General features: G+C 40.3%; 1 protein-coding gene across 5 annotated transcripts in view; it reads right to left on the minus strand.

Annotated features, from left to right (window-relative positions):
• STAG1 (STAG1 cohesin complex component) overlaps positions 1–19,219 on the minus strand; it is a 166,991-nt gene that overhangs the window by 32,948 nt on the left and 114,824 nt on the right. For all 5 annotated transcript variants that reach the window (XM_030280848.4, XM_072933188.1, XM_072933187.1 and 2 more), the window contains 9 exons: positions 17,719–17,817; positions 13,021–13,100; positions 11,188–11,295; positions 8,844–8,958; positions 6,599–6,716; positions 5,365–5,468; positions 2,524–2,616; positions 2,311–2,400; positions 1,932–2,135 (listed from right to left, as the gene is read on the minus strand). In XM_030280848.4, coding sequence (XP_030136708.1) covers positions 1,932–2,135; positions 2,311–2,400; positions 2,524–2,616; positions 5,365–5,468; positions 6,599–6,716; positions 8,844–8,958; positions 11,188–11,295; positions 13,021–13,100; positions 17,719–17,817 — 1,011 coding nt within the window. The remainder of the gene's footprint in view (positions 1–1,931; positions 2,136–2,310; positions 2,401–2,523; positions 2,617–5,364; positions 5,469–6,598; positions 6,717–8,843; positions 8,959–11,187; positions 11,296–13,020; positions 13,101–17,718; positions 17,818–19,219) is intronic.

Below are 19,219 nucleotides of genomic sequence, written 5' to 3' on the forward strand. Positions count from 1 at the left end.
AGAGTATCACAAAGGCCATAATTTTAAATCCTTGCTACTGATGTTCTCATTCTTGTTTTCTCCTACTTTTGTCTTGGTTATGGCCATGTCTGACTTATGCACTCACTTTTCCTTAGGGATCTAAGGCCCTTAATTCATTTCTCAGATGCCTTTCAGACCCAGTTTCTCTGCAAGCCTCAGCCCTGGTCTCCTGGGAGAGAACACACACCAGGACCACGAGGCCTCGCTGCCTGTCTGTGCTCCCTGTGGTGTAAAGCACAGGGACTCCGGTGTCCCTGGCCCACAGCCCCTCATGAGCCCAGCCCTTGCTCTGCTCAGCAGCCCCAGGGAATCCTTTAGGGCTTTCTGCACAACAGCACAAAGGGAAGCCACTGGCAAAGAGAGGTGAAAGGAAAAGGAGTGGGAATATGCAAATACTGGCTTCCTGATTCAACAGCAGTCATAGAAGAATTCTAAAACAAAAACAAAATTAAGGAAAATTGTAGGAAAAATCTTTTTCTCTCCTAGTCCACTACTCCTGAAAAGACTCTTGGGAAGGCATTTATAAATCCCAGCATCTCAGTGCTCTCCTCTGACTCCCCTTGGGTAAAAGAGTGAGGCCAGAGGGACCTTTGGAGCAGGCCCAGGAAGGCTCTCTAAGGCCACTATTTCCAGTGCTCAGTTGCTGGACATCGATTGGGTGTGCACAGCTCGGGTGGTTCTGCAGCTCGACTCTGGTGTGGCACTCCAGCCTTAGCCCTTTTTGCTGCACAAGTCAGGTTTTGGTCCTGCTGGCCAGAGATGAGGAACTTCAAAAACCAAGGCTAAAGCACAATGGGAAGGATTCCCTTGGCACACACAAGTGGGCAGTGATGGAACACAAATTCTGGAGTGTTTTTCCAGGTTCTCATCAGAAACTAGGAGAAAGTACACCAAAAATGGCAGACAGGCAGAGAGCAAGCTTTATGCATTTTACATTATTGTAGCAATACACCACTGTGTATTACTAAAGAATGCACAGTGGTGCCCCATCTCCTCTGCGTTGTGGAAGGTTTCCTGCATGTGCTGTCCTTTCATTCATGCACATTTCTGCAGCTATACAAACATTTTTATTTACTCTGCAACGTGACAAGGCATATTTACACTGTGCCTGTATGTGGCATGTTACATAAAAATAGGAAAAAAGGCATATTTCCTTTAATATGACATTCTAAATCAGGGACTTGGCTTAACTTTCCTAAATGTACATCAATAATTAATTGTATCTGCCACAGTGCAGTGCATGACTACAAGCAAAGAAAATGGTCTGTGCAGCTCTCATGTTATGTTTAAAAGGCATGAAAATTACAACAAATTAAGTAGTGCTACATAAAGTTAAATTGCTGCAAAGGAGGAAAAAATGAGTATGGCTTCTATTCTATTTAATCTATTCTGCCTTATGAAATTTGGAAGAGTAAATTCTTACAACTAAATCACAGGTACTTCCAGATTCCAGAAACTTTTACTCTTTCCAGGGCTCTTTTAATCCATTATACATATTTTCTTAAATTCTCTCTTCCATTCTAAACATAATCCAGTCTTGATTTTGCTGCCTACATATACATCTGGGACTACTGGAATCACTAAAAACATTAATGTAAATATAACTTCCTCTGCATTTTTCATATCTTTCACCCATTCATCCACTTAATTCCTTACGTGGACTCTTTTAATACTCAACTAAATTTTCAAAAGCAGGATTGTCCCATAGTCTTGTTTTACACATCAATAATTTGAAGGCTTAATGGCTACTGTAAGGGACTTTCCACAGGGAGAAGTAGTTCCAAATAATTATGAAATAGCTGCTGCTGCACTACATCTTCAGATGGGTAATTTCATGACTTGCTAAGAATGTTCTTCTGTAGCCTATCCTAACATATTTTAGCCAGTTCAACAATTTTAAGAAAACAAACCTCCTGCAGTAGGTCCTCAACAGAATGGTTAAATCGATCCACAAATTCATCAATAAGTTGGCTGTGGGCTATGTCAACTCTGTTCTGGATGGTGTATTCTTCACTGCAGAGGATGCTGTAGGTTTTGCTGCAAGCTTCCAGAACATCTGATTCCACATGCTTTTCCACAACAAATTTAATCTGCTTCAGTAAGGCATCCAGATGCTGCAGAGCAGAAAAGAACTTCAGCTTTCCCTTCAACGGGACAATAACACTGAGCAAAGCCACTGCCACAACACTCAACCAACTTTGCTCAGGTGCCAAACAAAGGCACAGCACTGTGGGGCTGAACAGTGGTCACACCTGAGAGCAGCCACACTTACTGCCCAAGGCACGATACCTTTTCCATTCTGCCCGTGCTGTAGATTTCCAGGTCAAAGTACTGAGGGATTTGCAGGAGGTTTGCAACCTTCTCGGCGTCAGCGGAATACTGGAATGTCATGGCAACAAAGCAAACAACAGGGAAGTAAAAATAAACTCCTGCACTACAGAATGAGAAAGTTTAACTCAGTTGTAAATCCCAGCGAAAGATTTATTTTGTTGAAAACTGTACCTTTGATAGCAGCATGGGAAGTGCAATAATGAAATGCTCAGTCAATTTATTTCTGTCGTCTATCTGAGTTTTTCTTTCTTTTGCTGTCAAGACCTGGAAGTGATCAAACATAACTACAGTAAATACATTTTCTGCATATAGCATTCATTAACTTTTCTAAACATTGTATTACAAACAAAAACCATGCAAGTGTATTTTTTATTAAATCAAACGAGGAGGGAATAAAAAAACTCAAAACACATTTGGGCTGAAGAGTGATAGAAGAGGGAGGACTGTGTGTCCTAAGAACCTGTGATTGAAAAGGAAAACACCATATCACCCAGCATGACACTGTCTCCACACATCAACATCTTTTTAGGATTGAAATTCAAATATAACCTCAGTCAGTGGAATTTTTGCTATTGTTTCCAACTGTACTGAACTCTGACTTTCACACATTAAACCAAGCATTAATGTAAGACCTCAGGGCAAACTGAAGTATACTTAAGAAAACCAAAACCAAACCACACTATAACAATGATTTTCATTACAGAGTCATGGCCTCCTCTCTAAATGGAATGGAATTCTCAGTGAGAACGTACATCCAAGTTCACAGTGAGGTACTGAAGCACTAACGCTGTCAGAACAAAACCCCCTTGAAACAGTGACCAGAGGGACAATAATCAAACCAGCATGTTTCCATCAAAGCTTAGATCTGGCTTCCTGGCTTCAGGAAAGAAAAGAATACTTTTGAGAAAAAATAATGATAATACTCAAGTTAGCAAATGATTCATGTATAGCCAATCAGCCAGACTGCACAGTAAGGGTTACAAGCTAAAGTCAGAAGAGAAACTATTTTACAAGAAGGTGAGCGCTTAATTAGAAATCTGTTCCCATTTCAACTCAGAGAAGAAGTTGGTGGGATCATGAGACAAGGTGAATCTCCAGGGACAAAGCACAGAACCCTGCAGTTACCATCCCACAACTCATGCTCTAACTGAAAAGAAGCAAAGCTAACAGGGACCCCTACATGGCTCTGCAAGGGAGGAGGAGCTGCTGGACACAAGGCATGTGCTTGGATGCCAGGCACTGTGCCAGCAGAAACCCAAAACAGACATGGAAGTGGGGGGAATGGATCGTGAACAGGACAAGACACCACCTGCACAGTGCAAGGTGCAGGGATGGCCCCAGAGCAGCCTCAGCTCCTGCACACTCACCAGGACAGCACCAGCCAAGCTCAAAGCAGTGCAAACCCAGGTCAGAATCCCAACCCTGACAGCCCAGTTGTGTTCTGGTGACCAAACACAGCTATTCCCTGGCACTGGGAATTGATCTGGGTCCCCAGCACGACTTCCAGGCTTTTCTGATCATCCCTCAGAAGGTGGAATTTGTTTTACTGATCTGTTTTCTTTAGCTCCAAATACAGACATTGAAAACTTAAGACTAAGCAATTTGCTGAAATTCAGTAAATTGAGCTGTAGATCTCTTGAGAAAGAGAAAATACCTGGGAAGTTAATGCTCACATTATTTGGTGCTCCAAACAGAAAACCCCAACATGTTTTTTTTAATTCAAAGGTCACTTTGACTGCTAGAAGGGTTTGCAACTTAAGACAAAATAAGATGTGCTTGTGTAAATTTCAGTAAGTGCTTTCATGGATTCCCTCCTTAACCCTGAAATGTTTTAATAAATTAGAAATTCCTAAGAACTCACTTTATAAATTAAAGTACATAAAGCATGTTTAAACTGATGGTTTCTTGGAGCTTTTCCTGGGATGCTGTTTCTGGACATGAGACTAATCTGCTTTGGCACATAAAAAATTAAGAAGTTAGGTAATTGCATTATTTTAGCAATAGAGAATGCCAAGACTTTCCAGATTTCATCTTTATTAAGTCTGTGGTTTCAAAAATTAGTTATGATTATTTAAAATGGATGATTAAAGAAGAACCATATATTCATGTGGATTTATTCCACTTTTTCTATCCTAAATGAGATGGGGACCACCAAAAATCAGGTGAATATGTTTGAGAAGCTGAGACTGCTTTGGAACATGGATGCTGTACTTATGGAAAATACAGCTGAAAGCCTGTTATTGCCCTGACCCTGTGACTTAGAATAAAGTGTTTAAAACTGCATGTCCAGCTTTAGGAATGGCCTTCCACTGGGGCTCAAACAGTCCCCATACAATAAACTCAAGAGGCAATTTGGCCAGATGTAAAGTTCTGAAATTTTTAGGGCACTCAGTGGAAGAGGCCTAAGAGGATGGATGCCTAAAAGCACAGACACATTCAAACTGGTCCCAGTCCCACCCCTCCTGCTCAAAACAAAGTCAGCCCAGGGATCACACTGGGAGGATCAGGGCTTTGTCCAATCAGGTTTGAAAAATGACTAAGCATGGAAAGGGCACCAACTCCCAGCACCTGTTCCAGTGCTTAAACACCCTCATGATGAAGATCCTGCTGACTTTTCTGCAAATTTTATGTCCATATTAGCAGCACATTCATTTTCATGGAAGACAGTCAGAGGTAGTCTGCTCTGCTCCTACACTTTCCACTCTAACCTAGTTTAAACATTAGGGGATGATGATGTGATTACATTACAAATGTAAGGCCAGGGTATGATAAAAAGAACATCCAAAAATACAATAAAAAAAGACTTTTATACTGAAAATTTATATTGCTTAACTTGCCAAAGCAATCCCCAAAATCAAACAAAGAGAAAACCAAAAGTGTCCAGAAACAGAATTTCTAATATTTTTCTTACAAGTGTTCAGATAAAACAGCAAACACCAATTAAAAAACTCTACTGCAAGGGTGTCCAAAGTAGTGTTACAAGTATCTTCCATGCTCTGCAGCCCCACTCACCCTCTTGCCGGTGCCCCTGCCCACGGGGGGATGTGCCTCGGCAGCCTGTCTGATGGTGCACACCATGAGCTCAATCAGAGCGCTCTCCTGCCGGTCCGACATCGCTGTGGGGACAACAGGGCATCACTGGGGGCAAGGCAGCACAACGGGGACACGTGTGGGACAGCAGGGGAACACACAGCACCAGGGGAGCACACAGCAGCACAGAACACCTCACACAACGTACTTTGTCACATTTATCGAGGCTTTCCTGCCGCCTCTTTGATCTGCCATTCTGTCCATTCAAAATGGACATGGCAGAAGTGAAAGCAGCCCAGACAAATGTAGGCTGGAGAAAAGGATCAGTGAAGGGGAACGTAAGGAAGATCTACAAAATAAGGGAGTCATAGAGGAGAAGCAGTGACAGACGATTCACTGTCATTTCCTCATAAATCCTCTGCTCTTTGGCAAATGCTTCTGCTCACATTTGGAGGATCAAACCCCACTAGGCTAACCAGAATCAAGGAAGCAAAGTGCCTAATTTCCTAAGAAAATTACCCTATAAATAGCCCCACTGTAGCAGGTGCATACCAAAAGGCCAGCCTTTGAAGCGTGGACATGATGAAGAACATCATGCCAGGAACATTGATTTTTCAAACACCTAAGCCCTTTGAAGGTCCCTGAAGCAGGAGAACCCTGAGGAATTATAAAGGATCTTGAATGACACTCATTAACCTTACAGACACCTTGCCCCCAGTCTCCCTGGCTACTTTGTGCACCCAGGTCTATTATCAACAAAAGGAAATCTGAAACTAATGGTGAGAGAATCCCCTTTGCTTTTTCTCTTGAGAATTCATTGTGTTCACATTGCCTGGAAAAGCCCCGTATTAACTAGCATCATATGAAGTGCTTGTTTATTCAAAATTGTATTAGCTATTTAATTTATTGAAATAGTTATTTAAACATTCAGACAAAATCAAGTTAAGACTTGAGTAAACTTCCTTTAATGTTAGGGAACCACAGTGCAGCACACTCGATTAAAAAAACCTCCAGAGTACAAATAAAAAGAAAAAGAGAGTACAAATTGCTCATTTTGAAGGAAAGTGCAATAAAAATAGATTAACCCAAAATCTTCAAATACGTTTTCCATACAAACCACAACATAAAAAGACATTTCACTATGGGTGGCAGAGGTATTTAAGGAATAATTAACAATACTGTGCAATATCAAGGAAGCACTGGGTTAATCCAATACCTTCTTCTCCTTGGACTGGCTCCTCCAAGAGCAATTCTGTCATACATTCCCAGTCTTTCAGCAGTTCTTGAGAGCTTTCCCACAAGCTGTCCACCAAATAGGCAGCATGTTCATGCAACTAGAAAATCCAAAGCAATCATCAGTACAGCTCTTGGTATAAGCACCAGTTCTTCAACTTTCATAATCATGTGGCCACAGAGAGTGTCCTGGGCACATATCTTATGTTAGTTGGAAAGAACATTCAGTTTGAAACAAATACAGGAAGGTTTCCTCCCAACTGAATGACACCAGTGGAATGGGGTTATGTTTTAACAGAAATTAAATAAAACCAAACTGAACTTCTTCTGCACAAAGCTGCTTGTTTGTGAAAAATCTTTCCCACAGTTTTGACCCAAAAGCTGTAAACTTACCTTCCTTCACTTTCTCACTGCATTACAAAAAGGAGAGATGGTGAGGCATGAGAGTTGTAATATATTTATTTGGAACAAGCAATTGGTTTTCATACATGCTGCTATGTGCTCAATAAAAAAGGAGCAAAAACCCTGGTGATTTTAGGGGTTATAGATTTAACACAATTTCAACTGCAAAAAATGTTTTCATGTGAATTAACACAACTGTTGTAAAGTGAGAAAAATAATCCATAGACTTCTGCTGTTTTCTAAACTTAACTTTAACTACTACCAACAAGTAACAAGCACAACACACAGCTTGTGCTTGCCAGGGACTGATTCCTTAGCTGGAAAACATCCCCAAGTGCAGAGAAGGAGGTGTCTGTACATTCCTTCTTCTGTTTCTGACAGCTTTGGGCAAAATGTCACAGAGTTATTGCTGTTGGGCAAGGTTCATTCCCTTGAATGCACCCCAGGCTGCAGCATTAACTCGTCCCACCCACATGCAAACCCCCAGTTCTCCAACTCTTTACTAAAATTGGAGTCAGGATATTCTACTTGGCTCCTAACAACTCTCTCAAAAACAACAATAGCAAAAACTGGCCCTGAGAGAGAAGTGATCCTCAGGGAGCAGCATAGGAGGCACTTTGCTGATCTTGGCTTTGGGAGTAGAGCAGTTTCTTTTCTCCTCAGGAGGACAGACAAAGTCAGTGCTCAGTAACTCAAATCACATTCACATCTAAGGTGTCTACACTGTAAAACAATTAACTTTACAATCTAAGTTTTAATGAAGCTAGAACTAAAAATCCATTCAGGTGGCAGACAGAAGGCTCACACAGGTAGTAACGTTTCATCCAGATTAATTTGTAGGTTTATGAGGTGTTTTTAAAAAACAGGAACACTGTACCAAAATTTTGTCCTTCCTTCTCAGCAACTCTGAGTGTTTCTTTTCATTCTCACAGTCAAGTCTCTTGTTCCAGGCTTTGTAACAATTAAAATAATCAATTTTAATATCTTTACTTTTGCTTTTTACCCAACATATACTACCCTCCCTTCTCTAGAGAAACATTTCTGCCATTCCTTTCTTTCAATTTACTTATTATCAAATCAAATGAATAATTTTGAACCTTTCCCCCCTCTATCTTAAGAACATCCTGTACCTGACAGTATCTTCTCAAACTTTCCTCCCTCCACTGCCATTCTGCATCTCTATTACTGCTACTACATGTGCAATACAATTTCCCATAGATGCTGTCTCTATAAATCATGAGCACAATCCCACCTGGGTGTGTTCATCAAACACTTCATGTCAACACATCTGTGCTTGTTTTCCTCATCCTCCAATGTTTCCAAGATTCATCTGCATAAAGCCCTGAGAGACCTCATCTCATTTCACAGTTGACTCTGCTCTGAGGCAAGGACCCTCAGGTTCTTCCCACTCTGAGTTCATCTATGATTCTAATCAGAATTGGAGAGATTATGCAGTTTTTGTTCTGTCCTGTTTCAAATTATTTTACTCCACAAAAAATAACTCCAGAGGTATTCTCCTTGCATGGTTATGTAAGCAAATAACCATTTCCATTTGTGTGCAGCAATGCACCCTGGCAACCATCACAGCACCAGCAATGCAGTGTCAGTACAGTGGGGACATGCATGAGTTAAATAAACCATGAAGATTTTCAGATCAATTTCTTTAATGGACAAGGAAATAGAGGGGCAGAGAAAAGGGCTTATGGTATTTCTGAAAATATTAAAAAAAAAGGAAAAGAAAGACAATTTATTACTGTATGTTAATAAATCGCTACTTAAGTCCCAGGTTTTATTAAACATTTAAAGGTTAAAAATGACTTTTTTACCTCACTTTCAAGAAAGAAAAGAACCAACATTCTAATAAGGTTTCCATTTGGGCTGTTTCGCCCCCTCCTCTTTGCTAGAGCCTCTTCAGCTTGGGGATCATGTCTGCTGAACAGCCTGAAAATAAGCAGAAGGAGCTCATGGCTAACACAACAATTCTCATTTCTGCAAGAATACGATGAGCATTCATTCTTGATACAGTAAATTTGTTCATAAAACAGTGCAAGTATCTCAAGATATTTCTTTCAAGGGAAAGAGGCCACAACCTCTGCCTGTCTGAAAAGATTCATTTGTCTTCAGTCTTTGAGTTCACAAGGCTGGAAGAATTTCACCCAGGAAAAAGTTCTCCAAAACCTACTTACGTTGAAGGTTTTGCACAGTTTCAAGTATTTGCATCACTTGTACAGTTTTGCATTTATAACTTATCCAGTCTTGCAATGGAGGCAGCACCTACTGTACCAGTGCACTGAGAGCTAAGGTTTTATCACTTTGGCTGGGACATGGTACAAACAAACTTGACATACATCAGACAGCCAACCTAAGGTACGAGGAGCAGCATCAAAGGAAAACAGCTCCTAATTATTTTACAGGTTTTACAGGTAAGTGACACACTCTGCACTGAGTTCCCTGATGCATGATCCTATCCCAAACTCCTCTCAATGCTCAAATTTTCCCAGAGACCTCAGATGTGACAGTATTACTGCTACAGCAATGATTGTTTTGAGAAATTTGAAGGCTGTTCCTGGCTTTTACCGTGAAATCACAAAGCAGATTAACATGTGAAACACAGAATTCTGATTTCACTGCTCTAATTCACTGAAGAGAAGGACAAGTTACACACAAATTGTTGTATTTTAGTTAAAAACATTACCTCATCCCCCCTGCTTATCTTAACAGATAAGCAATGAGCATCTCTGCAGGTGCTGAGATACCTTACAACCTGCACCTCAGGGTTGAGCCAGTGATCCTCTGTATTAGGTAATCCTTTATATCCTCTATTTGCTTTTCTTTGCTAAGCCCAGAGAGCATGTCTGATGATTATAATGGAGAAAGTGATTATGAAATGTATTAAAATAGGTGGGATAAATCACACCTCAAGTGCCTGAAACAGATTCTAACTTTTTTAAGAGGAGATTTTCTTTGCAGAAACCAAGAAAAAATTAGTTAAGAACTGGACGATCTTGTCTCCATGCTGTTAGCCTTGAGACACATTTACACAGCTTAGCACCTTGTATAAGAAGTCAGAATGAAGTTTTATCTTTATCCTAAGTACATGGAGGTGCAGGTGTGCTTATTTACCTTTGAGGCATTTTTCAAAAGTATTTTGCCACATGTGAATTAATAAAGGAATTTTAGTGAGTATTTTTAATGAGTACCTAACCCTTTCCAGTAACTAGTACAAAGTCTTGATGGTAGTGGAGATATGCACATATATTCCTTGAAACAGATAGTGCTTGATCACAAAGCTGGAATTCCAAAAATCCACCATTGAAAGCTTACAATTACAATGTGGAGTTATAAATCCTTAATAAACCACAAAAAATTAGAGCACTGGCAAAGAAAAACAGATGTATTTGTGTAATGTTTCCTACCTGTATCTTGGCATGAAAAAATTAGATAATTGGGTTCTAATATAAATCCTCTATATATGTAATAAAAAACTCTAATGTCACAACCCATGAGGGAAAAAAAAAATCTAATTCCTGCTGAAAGATTTTTAACTGCAGACAATAAAAAGAAGAGGTTAACTCCTATGATGTGGAAATGCCCTGGTCACAGTTACTGAGGTGGTGTGACTCACATCCATGGAAAACCTCGCTCATGTCCTTTGGCATAGTGAGGACATGAAAGATGTAACCATAATGCAGTATATTTTCAGGGGAAGGCAGTGAGTTTAGAAACAAATTTTGTACTTAATGCTACATAAAAACCTTCCCAAGTTCACAACAGAGAAATAAACTGGCTTAAAACTTGAAAGAAATTGTGACTGTTTATGTATCAGGTGTATCACCACAGACTACAAGCCCAATATATGTATCTTATCACACCAGGAATTCAGGAAGCGCTGCAGGGTTTAAACCAACTTAGAAGCTTGTGCAGCCTTTGTATATTTAACCCTCAAGGAGTTAGGAAATGTTATCTGAATTGCAGAGCAAGAAAAATGTACATTCAGTTTCTTCAAGCCTCAGATCTTGTTTAAACAAGAGAATAAAGTCTCTGGTTTAAATGAAATACCTGATTTGCTAAATTGGAATATTTCACTCCACTGCTTCCTTGCTTTTTGATGTTACCTCTCTAGGAAGTATTCACAAACTTGGTCTTATTCCAGGGAAACTGGTGACTTACTTTTTGTGGAGGAATTCCCCAGCTGCTACTGCCACAGGCCGGTGTGCTGAGTACACCAGGTGATAAACATTCTCACAGTCTTCATTGGAAAGAGCCTCCTCACTCCCACTGAAAGAGTCACAATAACACCTGAACTACAGCAGAGGTTTCATTTCCATCCCCTCACCTCCCACAGCTCACTTGGGACAGCTACAAGGTTGGTTCACTTCCCACAAAATCCTACATGGTTGAACAAGGACTTAAAGGATCTTTGGTTCAACTTGAAAATACGGAGGTATTTAAAGGGCCTGTAAGACTGGAAGTTTCTCTGATTTTCTTCTCCCAGTTGTATCAATATAGAGAAAAAAGATATTATTAAAAGATCAGAATCACTGCATACAAACCATCCTCTGCCTATTCCTTAGACTATCACACAAACTTCAGTGCATATACTGCAAGATGCCAAACACTCATCAAACATCATAAACTAAAAACCTGGAATCACAGAATTCTTTAGGTTGGGAAAGACCTCCATGCTCATTCAGTCCAACCATTAACCTGGGCCCTCTGTGTTCACCACTAACCCATGTCCCCACATTTGAACACTTCCCTAGGCAGCCTGTCCTAGAATGTCAGCAAAAACGATATAAAAATACCAGCACAATCTGGATATTACCTCCATTCAGATGGCATCCATCAGAACCATTTATATATCAGGACTCTAAATCATTTGGCTTCATACTAGGTATAATTTTAATTGGTCATTCCCCATCAGGATTGTTCCAGACACCTTTTTGAAGTTCCTACCTACCAGAATATTGCCCTGTGCTCTTCAAGGTGACTCAGACTCTTCTGGTGCTAAATGCATTTAGCATTGCCTGTGCTTTCAATGGGCAACCAAAAGAAAAGCAGGAATAGACCAAAAAAAGTGTACTGGGTAATTTTTGACCTTAAAACTTAATGTGTTCCCAAAAATTGCTAATAATGCAGGGAAAAGATGTGCTCTACATGTAATTTCAGATTATATTTGTTATATTTACTTAAAAAATATAACAGTAGATGCAAGATTTCATGTCTTGCTAATATTACAAGACATGAAATCTCTTTAAAACAGAGTGACCCACAAATAGAAAGCTGTTACTAAGGAAAGGCTAGTGCAATCTTTTGTCCAAATTCTGCATGCCCAAAAACATTCTTCAAAGTGGAGCCACTGGATATAAAATATGAAGCAAAAATTCTGTGCATCTGTTTGTAAACCAGGCATTCTTTAATACAGCTTTTAATAATATATTATAAAAGCCTAGCAGTACCCCTCCAGGTGCACACTCATGAGGCTGCTGGGGACAGGCTGGTTCCACACCAGCATGTGGGAGGATGTCTGAGGTGATCCTTACCTCAAGGGAGCCATTGCGTGCCCACATAGAAAAGCCTGGAAGCAGGTATCCTATCGCATAACTCTTTTCAGCTGTGTCAGGAAATCAATCAACTCTACACTGGATCTGTGTTACTGCTGGAGTTACTCTAGCAAGCATAACCCCAAGACACTCATTTTGGGAGGACAGTTGTTCTGCCCTTGGTAAAAGGTAGAAATGCCCTTTGGCATTTTCCACACAATGGATGCACTAATGTGTGGATGCCAAAACATCCACACATTTTTAAGCTTTGCCTCTTATATTTCCATGAAATAAAATATCTACCTTTAGCTTCATGTGCATATTATATGTTCAGTTCACCTTCACACTAGGTGTAAAGCAATACATTCACTTCAATACACAAGCAAAGCACTCAAGTCACTCAAATGTTCGTGGCCATGGGAATTTTCCAAGGGAGTGCAGGGGTTGGAGCAGCACTCACTGGAGGATGAGTGTGACCAATCGAATGGCTTCCACAGCAACATCGTACTCCTTGTCCAGGGTCATGGACACAATGCGGTCCTGCAAGGCAACTCAAGGTCAGTTACAGGCACAAACACAGCAAGGCCAGCAGATTGAAAATTCTACAGGTTACAGAAGAAATACTTCTGGGGAGAAAGAGGTTTCAACTGCACACTGACAATGAGAGCCCCTCAAAATTACCTGAACTTTCAATGTACCCCTTAGCTGTGTGATATAACAACAGGAACAAGTGCTTCACCAGTCCTTATCCTTGTGTGTTTGCCAGAAAGGCAGGGAGGAGACTTGGGAGCTACAGCACTGTTCTGGGTTGGATTAATTTAACAGGTCTCTCCTGAAAAGTCACGTACTTGGGCTGGACAACAGCAGATTCCCCATTTCATTCCCCTGCAACCAAGTAATTTCAGAGGAAGGAATGCTGCATAAATGGAAATACTGTGAAGAAAAATCACACCTGAATTCATGCATCTGCAGGCTGTCTGTAAAGTTGTGACCTTTTTCCTGTCTACATCTCAAGGTTTGAAGCAGATCTCAAGAATTACACTACAGAACTTCCTCAGGAAAGTGAGGAATTCTGTGGTTTGATTTTGTGCTTTCCCATACTCTTTCTAGTGAAGACAAGCACATCATTCTCCTGTCAAATCTAATGTTTTTCTAACTTCTAAGGACCATGTAGTTATGAGAAGTCTTTTAAGCGTTTCTTTCTCCTTAAGTTCCATTTGCTTACTGGCAAAAGTAACTGTGATTGGTCTATGCTGTCCTTCCTATCTGAGGAGAATTTCCATCCACCCATAAAAATGCAGTATGCCTCAGTGCTCTTTGCCTGACTGAGCAAGTTACTGAAGAGAAATCAGGCCATCTGAAAATAAAACTTGATTTAGCTGGCTTAACCTGCTTCAGGAAGGAGTAGATACTCTACGACATTTTGGGATACGAGAAAATAGAAATCAGGGACTGGAAAAAAAAGCAAGGGAAGTGTAAGGCAACAACAGTGAAAGCCACCAGAACAAACCAGGGCAAAATAAAGGTTTTCAACTTTCTTCTCTACTATTCCACGCATTTAAGGGCTGAAGGGGAACATCAAGCAACTGATGTTTAATCCGATACAGAAATTTCAGATCAGTACTTAAAAACACATTGTGACGATCTTAAGCGTTACTTCCCAAAAAAATCAGGTCTGCAGAGACACTTTTTGTCACTGTGACTGAAGCAGCCTCTATCAATCACTATGAAGTTCCTGGGGAATTTGATACATTTTATGTAGATCTAAACAGTTGTAAAGACTGTGAAAAGTCCATGAAGAGACCCAAAGAAACAACTTTCCACAGAGGACACTCTGTTACGAACAAGACAAAAAACTGCTGTCAACTTTTCCTAAGGGCCTGGCCAAGGAACAGCAGTAATAGCACCAAGAGAAAGAACAGCCAGAGATACTGATCTTGAATGTCTCAGTAGAATTTAATGTATTCCCTCAGAGTTTATCTTACACCCCAGGATACCTCAGGGAGGGAATCCCCTCTCCTGTCCACAGAACAGAAGGTACCCTCTGAATCCAGAGTCCTTTTGGACTTTGAAACCAACTGACGTGAGAAAGTTTCCTTATCCTAAAAGACTGTTCTCTCAATTTTCCTCAAAAGTATCAGGCTTAAAATAAACAGAGTGGGTGTGTCATTTTCTGCCCTGGTTGGGGAGATGTCTGAGTGGTGGCACCTGCCAGGCCAGGCTCCAAGAACCTTTCCAGCAAGACCCACTCACCCAGCACCTCTGAAGATGTAACTTCAGAATCTGAGGAAGTTCCAACCCCCAACTGCTCAATTTGCCTTTACAGAGATTCCCTGTGCCATTGTACAGCAGCAGAACAGGGCACAAGCCTGGATTTTTAAGCTGAAATACTAATTCTCAGTGTCTCTGAAGATCAGTTTTCCATTCTATATTAGGTTGTGAACAAGGCACACTGAAAAGCCAATCTCTCCTTGTGCTCCCAGGCTGTGGAGACAGCACAAGGTGAGGAATGAGGGCCTCTGGCACTAGCTGCAGAGGAGTTAATTCAGCTTTTCCATATGGGGTCAGTTAATATCTGTATCAGACAGGACTTCTTCATGGAAAACAAAATGTCTTCTCTTTGATGGACAAATTTTTGTTTTGATGGATGAAGCTTATTTTCCAGCATATCACCTACTCTTACAAATGCTGGAAAGAACAGGCATTTTTCTTTGAAAAAGGGAAAGAATCACATCCTTGTCTCAGCTCTCTGGAAGCAGGTGAAATATTAACACCCCAGCACAAGGCACTCTCAATCAAATTAATTTATTCTTTAAACAGCTAGAGGACCTCTAGAGAGATTTCTCTTAGTTTGAATGGATGGAACTGAACACCAGCTGAACTGTGCAGGTCGATTAAATTCTGATGAAGACGTATAAATAAGTAGCCATGGAACTGAAAATGGCAGTTAGGTCAATTATTTTTCAAGGAGGTGGTGGTAGAGTCTGTGGTGGCAAGCCATTTAGCTAATGTATCAGAAATTCAAAAAGCATTAATTTGGAACTTTGCTCCATACTGGTGCCAAAGGCCACATCCCTGACAGCACAGCTGTAAATCCAAGTGCAGGCATTTGGGCCATGCCAGCTTTTTGTTTTCTTGATGTGGCAGAAACTGAAAGTGATTAATCATTATGTTAAACAGATCTGTTCTCTAGGCTCACAGAGACTTTAGGCACACCTTTTCCTCTTATTTATTTCATAATGATAGAGATTTCTGTAGTAAAACCAGCTTTTATGGGACAGAAGAAAGATTAATTCCTGGCAAGGCTCCCTTCCCTCTGAACCTCTTTGACAGAAATGGAAATTCCTTGTGCCATCCCAAGCCAAACAGCAATGCACAGGCTAGCCTAGCTTCCTCTAAGAGAATTGTCTGTGCTGTGAAAAGCAGGATGTATTTAGAGGTTTCATGTCCCTGCAGTTTTCTGGAGTACATTACAGAGTAACTATTGCCCAAAGTGTCTCCAATTGTCCTGAAAGTTTTGCAGGTGCATGGGAGAGTTCAGCCTCAAAGCAGTCTTTTCCCTTACAAATTACAGAAACAAGACAAAGAAGCATTCAGCCAATTTCCTAGTAGAAAGAAGTAGATAAAAGCCTCCGAGAGCTTTAGTGGTCAATTTGAAAATAAATGGAATTACAGAAAAATCATATATAAACAAATCTAAATCTGCACAGATGAACAGGAAAATCAGCACAATTGGAGAGTCCATTTTTCTAGTTGTCCTGTGAGGATAAAGCAAATCAGACTTATGGAGGTATTAGAGAATAAGTTTGAAGTCTGAACCTGTTTGCCAGTTTCTCTCCTATGAGAGGAAATTCTGTCTTTACTGCAACAGTCCCAGAAACTGGCATTATAAAATTACAAGAATGCAGGTCCTTAACTGATCTCTTAAAATTAGTCAACTACACTTAGTTCACTTCTGGGAGACATTTATTTAATCTGCCCTTTAAGACTGTTATCTTAAATGAAGGAGACTATTAATAAAGAGTCTGCTCCATTATATAATTATCATTTTGGAAAAAAGCCTTCCTTAATATCTAGGCTTATTGCAGGTTTAGCATCTTTCTTCTGCTTCTCAAGTGAATGTGGAAAAAGGCTGATTATCGTGTTTTTATAAATTGTTTACATACAGGGAAAATCCACAAGGAGAAGTTTAAGTCTTGTGCACAGTATTTATAAATATTTAAATCTCCACTTTTCTAAACAGAATTTTTTATCAGTATTATAATAATGATTTAAGTTAAAATAAACCAGTCAGCTCTGTTTCTTTCCTAAACAAATTTTTTTCATCAGCATTCTAATAAAGATTTAAATGAGACAAATGAATTTTTCATTGGGGGTAGCCTTTCCCACAGTAGTGTGTTCTGCAGAAAACAAAAGCCATGGGGAGAGGGAGCAGCTGACAGTGCCTGAACACTCTTCTCACCAGGCACCCAAACAAAAGCAGACACAGTATTTCCACACCCATCTCTCCAGCCAGTTCACTTGTACAATAAAGCAGTCAGACCACAAAGTGAATTAACAGCCACATTCTTATCCAGATATTACACAAAAATTTTGTGCTAATAAAAACCCCATGAAATATCCCCCCCCAGCACTTCTCTCCTGAAGTACCAATGTGGCTCAAGGGGTTTGGAAACAATGTGAACTCCTGCTTTTCAGCAAGGCCAGTTCACTGTGTAGAGGACTTTGGTGCACCTCCAAGCGACTCTTGCTCTAAACACAAGAACACATTGAGCTAAAAAAGCTGTGTAACAAACAATCTTTCATTATAGGCTGCTACTTTCAGCTATATTTTAGATTGTGTTAGTATACATCTTTTAAATTCATAAATCTAAAATTAACTAAGTACAAACAGATTGAATAAGTACAATATATAAACTATAAATAATACATACAGACAAATAATCATCCTAGTTAAGTCTGACAAATCTTCCAAGATAAACCCTGGGAAATGCATTTAGCTTAATTTCAGCATTCAGTAACACAGTTTCAGTAGTGCAGTTACAAGCCTTGTCACAAACTAATGAGTTTACTCTTAATAGATGTGACTCAAAGACCACAAGAGGATGATGACACTTTTACTTTCTGTCCTCCTTCCAAAAACCGTATTTCCTCTTACCTTGAATCTATTAGTGAACAGCTCCAGTTTGGGAAACAACTCTCTGTTGGTATACAGACTCTGAAGAGCTTTCAAACACTTCAACCTCACTTCACCTTGCTAAATAAAAAACACTGAGATTAGCTGTCAGAATACTTCAACCAAATGCACATGAATATTAAAAAACATAATACTGTAATTTGTTTAATGTACATTAAAAATTTTATGCAAATGACCAAAGCCAATTTGCAACTTAGCTAAAAACCAAAACCCACATGCAGTCACCTACAATGTTAAATTTCTTCCTATCTGCATACAGAAAGAATTGTGCTATCACTTATATGTCTGTTAGTGCTTCCCTTTCAAGTGACTCCAGAAAAAGATAAAGAATGTAGCAAATAAATTCAAAATAAGGATGTAGGATCTCCAGGTGGTTGGTGCAGGCAGTGTGGCTGTCTTCAGGAAGGAGCCCATGGACTTGTGGCTCACAGCTCGTATTCACAATCAGTGCACAGGGGCTCAAATAACTGGGCATGGGCTGAGCAACTCAGCTAGCTCTGAGGGCAGGGACACAGGGCACACACCTTGCATTTGTTATCCCCACGTTTTACATTCTATCTCTAACAGGACAGCACAGGCTGAAGGGATGCAAAAGGTGTGAGGGATCCTTCAGTGGGGAGCAGGCTGCTGCTACAGGAACACATCTGAGCCACAGCATGAGGAACCTGTGGGAAGAGGGGTGGCTTGTGTGTCCCTATGGCTGAGCTGTGCTAATGGCAGCAGCTCATTCCCAGCTGCTGGGGACTGCTTGTTCTGCTGGGCTGCAGCAGGAAATGGGGGTGTCACAGGACAGGGCCTGTGGATCAAGGCTTGTGTCCTGCAAGAACACTGCTGATGAAGAGAGGGACTGAAGCCCCTGTGCTGCAGTGGACAACTCAACTGCACCATCTTCGCAAACTATGGATTCTTGTTGAAAAATATTTGTGGATACAGAAAAGGTTATAAACACAAATCTACTCAAATATACTCTGTAGAGTTCACTGCAGTGTCCATTTACTTTTATGAAAGTGAAGACACTACCAAGTCTAAGGCCTTACGTTGCTCAAGAACTAAAATGAACTGCTGAACTTCATAAATAAAACTCCATACCCAGAGGCTTCATTTCTGAAAGTCTATTCCAGAATCTAGTCTGTACTTAAAAAGCAATCACACTAAAAACTGAAAGAACATTCACAGACTGACATAAAAACAGAAGAAATAAATCCAAATTTTAAAGTTTCTTTCCTCCTTCACACCTATTTCAAAATTTGAAATAGAAGACAAAAGCAGCACAGAAGTTGCATTTTCAGAAGAACTTCTATGAAGAACAACTGTTCCCGAGAAATCATCTCTCTCTATCAATGAGGAGTCTCTGAGCAATCATTCTCTCTTCTCTCTTTTTGACTACCATTGCACAGAAAGGCTCTGTAACATCTGGTCTCTTAGGCTGGGAGCAGGACTAAGAGACACAGAGGCCAACCCT

The sequence above is a fragment of the Taeniopygia guttata genome, chromosome 9 (genome assembly GCF_048771995.1).
Source record: "Taeniopygia guttata chromosome 9, bTaeGut7.mat, whole genome shotgun sequence".
Lineage (NCBI taxonomy): Eukaryota > Metazoa > Chordata > Aves > Passeriformes > Estrildidae > Taeniopygia > Taeniopygia guttata.